This window comes from Microchirus variegatus, assembly GCF_963457635.1.
Source record: "Microchirus variegatus genome assembly, chromosome: 5".
Taxonomy (NCBI): domain Eukaryota; kingdom Metazoa; phylum Chordata; class Actinopteri; order Pleuronectiformes; family Soleidae; genus Microchirus; species Microchirus variegatus.
The window spans coordinates 17,977,029-17,989,547 of NC_139806.1; the positions used below are offsets into that span (position 1 = coordinate 17,977,029).

At 42.0% G+C, this 12,519-nt stretch overlaps 1 protein-coding gene across 1 annotated transcript in view; it reads right to left on the bottom strand.

The window, feature by feature from the left end:
- Window positions 1-6,752: 6,752 nt before the first annotated feature.
- Window positions 6,753-12,519, bottom strand: part of cdh2 (cadherin 2, type 1, N-cadherin (neuronal)) — a 57,967-nt gene continuing 52,200 nt past the window's right edge. The window contains exons 15-16 of the mRNA XM_083889267.1: window positions 10,773-10,937; window positions 6,753-7,791 (exon numbers count right to left, since the gene is read on the bottom strand). Coding sequence (XP_083745393.1) covers window positions 7,585-7,791; window positions 10,773-10,937 — 372 coding nt within the window. The 3' untranslated portion in view covers window positions 6,753-7,584. The remainder of the gene's footprint in view (window positions 7,792-10,772; window positions 10,938-12,519) is intronic.

A 12,519-nucleotide genomic window follows, 5' to 3' on the forward strand; every position in this document is an offset into this window, starting at 1 on the left:
GGCTTTGAAGCCAAAAGGATGATTAATTTCATATTCACCATGACAGGCATGTGTTTCTGCTTGTTTATAAACTGAAGAGTTTACAGGGCTTGTCACTTTGGTGCTGTCTTTTGGTCACACAAAACAACACAATAATAAAAGGGGGAAAGATTATAGGGTCTCTTGGAGAAAGGCTGACTGGCAGCACTGCTCCCCCTAGAGATGTGAGTACAAAGCAAAGGGTAATATTTAAAAAGTAGAAGTGAAATCCTGCATTGCTGTAATGATTTCAGCCACAGTACCATCACACTATTAGGTAGCATCTGGCCCAGTCTGTGTGTTTGTTTGCCCATAATACAATTTTTCCTTGCTATAAACAAGTGGAGTGAGTGAGTCTTCTCACTGCTGCAGTTGAGGATCCGTCTGTGTGCCACCAGTAAATCCTGCTCTCTCTTTTTTTTTTGTTTCTGGGCTAAAAATACTTCCGAGAACAGAAAACAAAAGAAAAGAGGAGAGAATATACTGTAGTTGGAGCTGGAAATGTTTTTTGAATTATCCTGAACTGTGGAGTCGCCACACTTACTGTGTTGTAGTCGATTCCCTGTGTCGCTTCATGTATTATTATAGCTAATATGTACTGGAGATGTTTTTCATGGATGTGAGAGGAGTGTTTTTATTTTGTGCAGAAGCAACAGGATAGTTGTATTTTTTTATTTTTTCAAGTGAAATCTGCACTTGGACTTTGGACCTCTAAGGACACGGCTTGTATAAACGTTCCGCACGAGAGAGCGTTCCCAGTTTAAACCAGCTTGTTTTGGAAGCTCTTCTCCATTTTTTTGAATTGAGAGTGAAGGGTCAAATCCAGAGGAGACATTTGGAGAAACCAGAGTATGAAGAGCGATTATTCAGCAGAGGGTTGAAAACTCATTCAACGTCACCCTGTCACTGTGTGAATCCATTTTTACACCTTTTTTATTATGGAGAGGAGCTGTGGCAACATAATATTAGCATGAAACACCAGAGAGACCCATCATGGCAACACAAAGAGGATTTAAAGGGTGTTATCATTGTGTTTATCAGCCCATCACAGCTGACGTGTACGTCAGTGCAGACTGATGATTTACACTCACTAATTCAATGCTGTGTAATACTAATGAGCTGTAAATCTTGTAGCATTTGACAGTTTACAGATGTCAAATAAATTAAAACGTAGTTGAATTAATGTGCAATCTCATATCCCAACTTGCATCCTTTGACAACGGGTGAAAGAAAGCTGATGTTCTTTAGACCGACTGTGCACTGGAGCTTTGTTCCTGCCTTGGCTGAAGGCTTGTCACTTTTGTCACTCTACCCCTCGGCGATCCATACAAATGGGCGACTACAATAGAGTCAGCAGACAGGAAAGACAGGCCTACGCACTGGCCTCCTTTCTGCTCCACACAGACAATAATATAACGACCCCTTTGTACAATCAGCAGCACATTGATCGGAGGGTCGTCTCGCCTTCAGCACATTTATTAGCCTCTGATCATGGAAGTCCCTCACTAGTCAGCAACAACACTGCGGTAACTTATTTGTTCTCATTGGACAAAATGATCCAGTTATTGTGTGGATGTGGCCAAGGGAAATAAAGCCTTAATGACAGGAGGGTGATGGAATGTCAAGTGTTTAAAAGCATGAATAAATCTAAAGGCTCTCGAGGGAGTCTTTGTTTCCTTGCTTTATTTTTCTTCTAATTCTTTTTTCCCTTCACTCCATTTTTTTTTTCTTTCAGATATTTTAAACATTTCTCTTAAATGTGTGGCTGTTTAATGCAATTACTTACACCGAGTCCTTTCCAGGTGGTAAAGGAGGTTAAGTGCAGTGCATGTGGGTGATGGAAACGGAGAGAATGAGAAACCCTGAGAAAGTGTGTGTGTGTGTGTAAATGTGTGGCCATGGTTTACGATCACATGCCCTTTTTTGTGTAGAGCACATCAGCCATTCATGCAAGAGAGGAGCTACGGCGATATGAGGAACGCCGCTCACATGCAGCGGAAAGTGACATTGAACGGATCGTATACAAGCCGAGAAGCTCATGCTCAGCCGATATGCATCTTATGAAAGTAACAGCGTTCATCATTTTCGTCTCGGTGTGCTCCGCCCTCGTACCTCCCCACCCCCCTCCACAGTTCTGTGACCGCGGTGTCACGGGCTGCATGTGGACTGAGAATAATGGCGGCACGGGGGCCTGATAAATGAGGGGCGGATAAATCAGCATTGTGAGGAGAGGTAGAACAATATCTGCAGAAACAGAGAGGTGAGCCTTTCGAGAGATATCTGCCTGCAGTCAGAGACATGAGGGAGCTGTAGATCAAAGTTGGATGTTGGTGTGTTTGCAGGAAAAAAAAAAACAAAAAAAAACCTGGGACTCAAGAGCAGGTCCGTTTCACTCTCGGTGAGTGCAGCAATCCAAACAAATTGATCTAATATTACGCTTTGAGGGCAACGGAGCAAAAATTAAAATGATTGATTCTACACTTGGTCCATGCACAAATACATTTAAACCTGCATGTACGGTGTGTGTGTGTGCGCGCTCTCTGTCATCCAGCCTACTTACTTATTCATTCGAAGGCAGCATGCAGCGGCTGGGAAACCATAAGAAATATGCTCTTGCTGCTGCAGGCCAGAAATCTCTATCGATAGCCCGGGTAGCATCTATCTTCCCAAAGTCCACCAAAGGTCAGAAGCAGCATAACTTAGAAGGTGGTTTTGCATTGGATTCAAATCTGTATTCTGCATGTTTTGCTGACGGTCCCCTCCGTGGAGGCTGGGTGGGTTTCTGTGACACTTGTTCAGACACCCCTCACATCCTCGCACACTGACTGGAGGAGCTGACGATGGCTGTCTTGTAAATCTGCGATGGTGAGGGGGTGTCGGTGAAAGCATAGTTTCATAGTCAATAAAATGGGCCCTCGGGTGCTTGTAAGAACAGCAATTTGCAGCCGTTTTCCAAAGAACATCTTGGGAGTATTTGGGGGAGGACGGTAACATTACAAGTTGAGTTTCTTCTCGTGTTAAGAGGTAATATTTCCAATGAAACACCACACAAACAAACAAACAAAAAAAAAACAATATGCACATATTGCCGTATCTAATGGGGGGAAAAGAATATGGAATCGCTGGAGTGAAATAGGCCCACGAGAGCCACTTTTCACTCCACACAAACGCAATATCAGCCAAGAAATGGTAGCATAATCTACTTATTGCTCCGTGTACCTGTTTTACATGCACCGACGTATGAATCCGGTGTCGGTCTCGTCCGACTTAATTAGCTTAGATATTTTCAGCGTTCTTAAATTCCCTTGTATTCACTATTTTTATTCAATTGTCACCTGAATAAAACGTGCAAATAAGATGTGGCAATTATTTCACCCGCCCTCGCTGGAACCATATGGCAAATTAAAAAAAAAATGGCTTTCACACAACAGACATTCCAATTAGCAAAGGCTCAGTCGGTAACAATCACTGATTAGAATTAAAAACTATATATATTTACTCTAAATTAAGTTCAAGTAGACATATTTTATTGTATTGTTAAGCAGGCTCTAATGCCAACATGTCTATAAATGGAGCAGAACTGTATATTTGGGCGTGGATGGTGAAGGAGCCGTGCAGTGGCTGCCTTTTATGTCCCGGGCTCTTTTAGATTGCCAGCGTTCCTTCAGGGATAATCCATGTTGTGAAATTGAAGTGCAGTACTAGAATATCAATCCTCTTTTTCCCCTGCTGAGGGTTAAAAAAAATGAAACGGGACTCGACTCCGCTCCGTGGACGTGAACCCTTTTGGAGCAATCTGAACATCAATATGACAATACAGCAGGGTGGAAGAGCCCGCGGAGGAGTTGAGCCGGAGGAAGTGGCGGCATTAAGAGCTGAACGAGCTAGTGTACACAGTAGTTGGTGCCGCAATTGTAAATTCACTCACTTATCGGGGTGTTATTTGAAGAAGTGGTATTTTGGGCACATGCTAATTCGCTTTCTGGTGGAGAATTTGACGGAAAAATTGGTACTGCTCCCGTATTTGTCCCTCATATGTAAGGCTATTTTTTTTTTTTTTTTTTGCTTTTCCATTAGTGATAATACCTGGTGCTTTTTTTGTTACCTGCTCGGGCAAGTTCCAAGCCAGCTGAGCCATTACTAAACTGTGATGTAGATGGACTGCCGGCCACTGATTGGTCAGAGAGTGTCGTCATTGGAAGAGTCATGAACAATGAACCGAACTGTAGTCGGTTAAAAAGACTTAAAGGTGCCATATGTAAGAATGTGGCCAAAAACGGTTACTACATGCAAATTCAAAATACCGAGGTCTTTTAGGTTTTCGTTTTTTTGACGTAACTGGCAACCCGTGGTTGCTCGGCAGCTGAGACTCTGACTGCAATGATTGTTAGACAGCAGTAGGTGGCGCCACATGCCAAAACATGATTTCAAAACAAACATGATTTGCAGTCTGCAAAAGTTTTTTTTTTTAACGCAAATATTTGGGCTGTACTGCTGTTGTTGTTGAGTTCAGTTTGTGATATGAACATTATTCCTCAGCCTCTGACATATTAAGAGGATTTTATGGCCAGTTGCTTTAGATTTATTACATAATGCATCTTTAAAAACCCCGAAGACATGCGTTAATCTCCAATATTTGGCAAGGAAATGTTCTGAAATCTCTTGAACAGAAGAGTCTGGTGTATTTAGTGACAGCACTGAAAAAACCCATCCATACCAAGTAGAGCCGAGTAGTGCTAACAGGAAAAAAAATATATTCTGGCAAGTTTGAGATAAATAAAATCAGTCATTACAGTTGATATCAAGCTTTAACCACCTGTAACAACCTTAGAAAACACACTCTTCTCTCCTCTAATGAGGCACATTGAAGCATGACTTTGTGGTATTATTATTTAATCCTATACCACTTTTGAAAATCTATTGTTAGAATTTCAAAACTCCCTTATTGTGAGTATACAGCAGCAGTGCAGTGTCTTATCAAATAAATAAATAATAAAATAAGGATGCCTCTGGTGTTTAGTTTAAGAATGTACTTACTGTAAGCTTATTCTTTGCTTTAAAAATTCAAACTATTCTTTCTGTGTTGCGGGGGTAAAAAAAAATGCCCTGCTTGGCTGCACAGTTGTTAACTGGGCCCATCGACGCTATAAAAAGGATTTTGATGAAGCCCTTTTCAGATGGTGAGTCACTAACCGTGTCCGCGCTCGCCAAAAGATCAAGGCAGAGGCTGACGTTGTCAAAGCCCTCGATTAGCAAACCAAAGACAAAGGGAAATGCGTTTAAATCCGCCATCTGGTTTGAAAACCTCAAAGTTGGAGGAAGTGATTTGCAAAACAAATCTGACCAGCAGTCACATTTGAGTTGAATTGACACCTCGAGGTCGGGGCGAGTTGTTTTCACATTTCATCTGACTGGGCAAGATTTCATGTTGCTTCTGGCAAATGGGATGCTTAGCTTTGTATAATGTGAGATGAAGTGATACCACGCCGCACGAGGGAATCCAAGCATAACCCAGGGTAAGAATATAACTCCTCAGCTCATTGAGGAGGGGGACGTACGAGGACTACTCGTGTTCTTAGGAGATACAGGTTGTGGAACAGACCGTCTGCACTGATTACACTGGCTGCTAAACAAAAGGGCTGTACACACTCCAGTGCGTGTTCTCTGGTTTTGTAGTCAACACACAAAGGGTAATGAATGTCTGTCAAACGTTCTTCTGTCTAATTTGGTTGAATTAATAAACCATGTCGATGTGTTTATTCAAGTGGTGGCTCTGTGAGTTACATGTCTTCACAGTGATGGAGAAAGGGGAAGGTGAAGACTGAGATGGCTGATTCTACACGTACACACATAGGATGTTCTCGTCTTCGTCCGTCCACACGTCTCAGGAGTCCAGATGCAGTGTCCTTGGAGTTTTTGAAGTTTTTGCAGGTGTTGTTCATTTCGAGGTCTGACCTGCAGTACAAATCCCTGATATCACACAGGTGCTGAATGGATTTGGTGTTTTTCTGCAGGTATTTGACCTTGAATTGGAATAGGGTTGCCCAGAATGAGCCAAACATCTCACCTTAAGTGCAAACAACAAACAAATGATGATATGATTAGTTTACCCCTGGTAAAATACTGTCCTAAGAACTGTTTTATTTAAAATCTATCTTTTGAGATATAGCGCACAAAACGCAGTCTAGTTTAGCCTCTGCAATGCTGCAATGAGTTTTCTGAGGGAAAGCAAATAAATAAAGAGGCAGTTTTAGCTCCAAAGTTAGCATTTTATTTGGATGGTTGGGGTCAGAGATGTATAGAATTTGTTTTCCAGTACACATGGTGATCCACAAAGGCTTAAATCCAAAACCTTTTTCCAGTCTTAAAGCTGATTGATGAATTAATGCCTATAGCGTTTCACCCCTCCCCCCCCCACCCCCTTTTTGGTACAAATTCAACAGTTGTGCTGACAAGATCACTACTTTTCAGTTTTTATTTTATTTTCTCATGTTTTATACAAAAAAACTCTTAACTTCTACACATTAAATGTCACCCAGATTTTTTTTTTTTTTTCCACTTTGTAAATAAATTTGGGGAACAACAGCTTTTTCAATTCCGTTGATAAAAACATGCAAAAAACTTGAATTTGTTGTCCAAATTATACATTTACAAGTTTGGAACTTTTTGCACTTCTTCATATACTACATCAAAAGAAAAAAAGAAAAGAAGATAAAGAAAAAAACATTATGTACACACATCTTTTTACAGTGAAGTAAAACTTAAAAATATCAGATGATGACTAAGGCAAATGAAGTGTACATAGATTAGACCAAAACTTTTTTTTTTTGTAAAATACTACATCACTTCAAAAAAGGAAAAAAAAACTTGCTACAAAAGTATTATTCATAACTCCCTTTATTTGCAACCAGCTGCATAATTTTTAGTGAAAAAGTCTAGCGTTCTGTACAGTGCTGCTCTTAATTGTTTTTCTTTCCATCCAAGCTAACAGATAATCCTTCATTTTCCTCGTACTTAATTTAAATAATCTTCAACAAGCAGGAGCGTTGTGTGACCAAAAGGAAAAAAAAAAAAGCATGTGTAGAAGCATACCAGAGTGTAACATACTGTTTGAAATCACTCCAAAAGTCAGTACCATTAAAGCCTTGAACATAAAACTAATCATTTAGATCAAAACAAAAAATGTACAAAAAGGCACATTATATCCCAGTGCTTCTGTACTGTGAAATTCAAGTGTAACTGAGCGCATTCAATACCAACAATCCGAGTGGTAACAGTCCACCAGTGTTCCCTCCCACATCCTCCGTAACGGGACCACGGTATTTGCCTAAGCTTTCAACAAGCATATGTATGCGTAGACTACAACAATAAGCCTAGGTTGGTAGATTTTGAAAAAATTTCTGAATCAATGTTTATTTTTTTGTTTTGTTTGTTTTCTGTCACAGTTCCATCACTTTCTCAGGGGAATATCAGAAGCTGCAGATGTCCATCGCCAGGAAGTCATTCCTTTTCTTCTTCTTTTTTTTTTCCTCCATCTTTTCATCCTTCAAGTAGTGGCTGTGTGTCCTAGTCATCACTTCCACCGTACATGTCTGCCAGTTTTCTGAAGCGAGGGCCCCAGTCGTTGAGGTAATCGTAGTCCTGGTCGCCCCCGCTGCTGGAGGAGTTGAGGGAACTTAGGGAGCCAGCTGTGGAACCGCTGCCCTCGTAGTCGAACACTAGCAGGGAGTCGTAGGGAGGAGCGGTGGGGTCGTTGTCTGCCGCCTTGAGTCCCTGCACAGAGAGAAGGAAAACCACTGTTAGATGAAAAGATTAAGTCATGTCTGCACGCCGACACCGTCTGCTACGAGGAATAAGCCATGTGATCGCAGCTCCTTACCCCCTGCTGCTGCGCACAAACTAGCTAATCTATCCTGAAAGCAGTCGGTGGTTCTGGCTCGACATGTTCAGGATATCAAACTTTTGTTCTCCTGCCTCCTCCAAGTTTCCCCATGTGTTTTGTTTTTGGGATTGTCATGATGCTTCTGAGATGTAGGATTATCCACGTTCTTGATCACAAGCTAAGACTGAGCGTGACCAGCAATCTGGAGTGATTGAAATCACCACCCCCCCCTAGCCCCATTGACCCTCTTCACGGCTTTGCGCAGACCGTTCAACTCATGTACTGATACTTTTTCATCGGAGATGGATTTAATATTTCAGATTTCTCTTACTCCTGTCAGAAAAAGAAGCGAGCACAAGACTTAACTGAGGCGCCGTTTGTTGTGAACGTGTCCGTACGTGTTCTCTTAAGGTTCCTGTTGGTTTTGATGATTGTGCTCGACATTCCCAGAAATTCCCACAGCGTCGGGTTATTGATCCCCGGTGTCGTTTCCTTAAAGGGAGTCGGGAGACTTGATGGATTGCTAATCTGGGCGTTGAGCTGTGTTTTGACCATGAACCACTTTGGGTCCACGTTTTGTTTCTCCCTCCCACTGCTGACACCCCACAAACCATAAATAAATTAGGAGAAGTAGAGCAAAGCAACACGAGAGAAATGAGACTTCATCTCATTGGGAACTTGTCAAAGATTTATCGTTTCCTCCGTGCTGCCATTATAGGGTACGAATGCTCTCAAATAAAAAAAGATTGATTGAATTAAAGTACCTGGGCACTTAGGGATTATTTTCCACTTGTTAGCTTTCCTTAAGTATGTGCTCATGGCCGTGTTGCTGATAATTTGGTGGGAGATATGACAGATGGATTGTTCTTTATAATTGCAACCATAATCGCTCTGCTAGTTATCGGCCCCCACCATCTGCAACCAAAAACCTCACTGGAACTTCCATATGGTTTGTAAACCACTGAACTTCATGGTTTCTTTATCCACTGTGAAACATTGAAACAACCACAACTCTTACTTTGACCCACAGGTATTTCTACTCAAGACAACATTACCAGGGCTGAAAGCAAGGCACTGTACTCAATCACTTCAGCTTTGTTTCCCTGTATGGTTGTAGATGAGTTTCCATCAGCCCTTTTTTTTTTGTATTATTTGTACATAAAAACATGTGAATGGAAACGCAAAAGACTTGAAATATAGCATTAAAGTTTTTAGGCTTGAAGGAGGTGGAAATGTTGGCATATCTATAAAAAAGTGGGTGCAATGAAATCAGTTTAACAAATAAAGGGTGTTTTAAAAAGCACATGAATGGAATTTCCCTTCCACCGCCACATTTCTCTGTTCTGGAACCATGGATACAGCAGGGAGGGAGGAGGTTTGTGTGGACTGATGACGAGACCACAACAAGCAGTAATGAACCGAGGCAGCAACAAAACCACCACCACCATTCATCAACAGCTATTGGCATTCTTTATTTTTGTCATCAAGTTACGCCTTGTTGTCCTGCTGCAGGGACACAGACTTTAATGCCACCTACTGCTTATCTTGGTGAACTAACTTTACAGCAGTTGATAAATGCACATATTACCAAATCTTTGACATTGTAGATAAAATTTTCAATACAAACTGTGTCCACCAATAGAGGTCTTGTAAATCTTTTATGTATTTAATGATACCCCCCCTCTGTGGAAACAGGCGAGAAGTTTAGTTTTTCCAACTGTGAGTCCATGCGCTATTCCTATGCCTAATTCTTTTTTTCTTTTTTTTTTGTCTCTCTAATTTAATTAAGAGCCACAGGCGCCAGGGGCATATGCACATTTCAGGATGGAGATCAGACCCCACCTCTCTCTGTCTCCCTCCTCCTCTGGCAGCGCGCCCTTATCAGTTGGGTCAGATTCCAGCTCCATGTGAGCAGTGGAAGCTACCATGACTGAGCTCCATCGACAGTCAAATCTGGGACTGAAAACGATCAGTATTGCCTGGCTGCAGTGAGTGTTTTCTGGGTCAGGATGCTCAGACTTGGGAAAAGTCCCAAAGGTCTTGTGAGAATATTCAAATCCCTCCGTCTGCTGGAGGACAGCGCGCCTCGTCAAATGGCACTTTATTGCACCGATGTAAAACATTACATTTCGTTTCATATCTGCTGGTAAGACAAGTGTGTTCGGAGTATTCCTGACACACGGTGAGACAGAAAATGAGTGGCGTCTGGATGAAGGGATCTGAGAGATGGAATTTGGGGGAGCAGAAATGAGAGAGCGAGTTCTAATCTAAAAACATGGGCGCCATCCAAAAACTAGGGAGCGAACTCCATTTGTAATGCTGTGAAACTCTTGTCTGTTGGAGCTTTTGAAAAATACATGACTGCTCTTTTCATTTTACATTCTCCCTTCATGCTGGAGTCAATGATGGCCTCAGGCAAATGAGGGCACTCTCAACACTGCCATGCCATAGACAGCCAGCGCATTGCTTCTCTCATCTCAGATTTCTATGCCGACACATCTATAACTCTACTTGGGCAGAAAGAGAAAAACAATTGTATCCAAGTGAGTTAACGTCATGTACTTTTCGAGCTTCGCAAATGTCTGCCTGGATAGACGTGGGCTGAGAAAACTTTCATCTTTTTGCTGGCAAAAGATTCTAAATGACAATTTTCATAATTTATTCACTTAATGGTCTTTCTCTCTCACTACAAGATGATGCTTTCCTCTTTGACACTGAAACAAATTGTTTGTTTAGATACAAATGTATTGTAGGAAAATCATTCGACTTGAAAATAAAACTCAAGTTTGTGACAGCTCTGATCCTCTCATTTCAGCTATTTCACAAGCTCATGGGATTTAAAAAAGTATTGCTGTCGGAGTGGTGTTTTTACCTCATTGATGAAGTCTCCGATGTCTCCAGGATGGGGTGCTGCTGACCTTATGGGATACTGTGGCTCAGGATGAAGCGGCCTCTCATCTAGACGGCGGATTCCCACCGGCTTGATGGCATCAGGCTCTATTGTGTCCGGCTGCTGGAGCTGACTGAGGTCATAATCCTAGGAAATGCACAAAAATAAAAGCTGGGTGTTAGCGGAGCTCTGTACCCCAGACTGAGTGTGATTATTTAAATGGGCAAACACGTCTTGTGCTGTACAGAGGAAGTTGAGAATGAAGCAATGATGCTGAGGGAACATGAGGGGAAACTTTAATCTTCTTGTCTGTGAAGCACAAGCCTGGGGACAGTTTGACACATTAAAAGAGCCAGAGCTGAAGGGGGGCCAAGCTGAGGACCACATCATACGCTGCAAAAGTGTTTGTACTTGGGCATCATGCTGCAGGAAGGATGTGCAGGCGACTGCTTTGCTCTAATCAATGCCCAGACACGGGATGGTGGATATGCATAAGCCATTGCTAATCCTATTAACATTACCAAGGCAACCTGAATGGCTCGCGGTTTGTGTTAAGTCATGAGGACGGGAGGGGGAGGAGAAAAGTGTAAAGAGAAAAAAGGAGTTAGGAGAGAGAAAGAGCTGAACCGAAATGTCTGGATGGTATCACGGTGACAGCAGATATGATGGAGAAAGTGCCATTTGAGAATCAGGGTGTGTGCCTAATAAGCGTGCATGATGGATTGTCCCTCTTTAGAAGATTTTCAGTAATCCATCCATCTCTAATATCCTCCTTCAAAATAGTCTTTGCTCAGTTGCACATGTACATACACACACAGGCACATGCACACTCGCACCCAAGGGAGAAAATAAAAAGGGTTCAGATACTCCGAGGTAAAAAAATAAACATATATGAATACAAAATGGAGGACTGAATTCAAAATCCTATGATGATGCGCAAACAACTACGATATGAAAACATAACGATGCGACTCGCACACAACCGACTCAACTCCACACTAATAAGTATCATAAAATATAAAACAAACACATTGATTATTCATGTGTAATTTGATTTCATGGGGAATGACAATCACCCTGAGGCGAGCTGCAGAGGAACAGCGCATCATGCAATAAAGCCATCCATCATTTTTGGTCCAATTTCAGTCTGCCTCCTGTTTGACCCTCTCTAAGGTCACACACCAGAGGGGTCAGGAGTTGGTGACAGGAACTGCAACGGAGCCGCCGTATAATGGCTGAACTAAGCAGGACGGTCTAATGACATACCAGCCTCCTTCAGGGAATTGACTACTCGCATGGACACTGGCCTGGTGAAATGGCTGCCTCAGGCACTCGTGATGACCCACATATAAACATTGCTAAGCCTTTTACACTTGATTTGCTGTGAGACATGGAACAATTTAACGAGTGGGCAAGAGGCTCAGACTCTATTTTGTGTCCCCCATCATACCTATTGTTGTTTATAAATCTTAATACATTAGACGGCAACATCACATTCAAACGCCCTTATTCACATGATCACACGTGTGAAAAGAAACAGTCGCACTGTCACTAAAATAGTTTCCACATCAAGGTAATTACTGCGTGCTTATTCACTTTATTGCTGGGAATTAGATCAGAAGAATTATGCCACTGTAATGTCTGCTCATGGAATAAAAGCATGGAGTTAAGCTTAGTGTGTTCATGTAAAGAATGGAAACGAATGTTTTGGTAGGCAGAGTTTGTCACC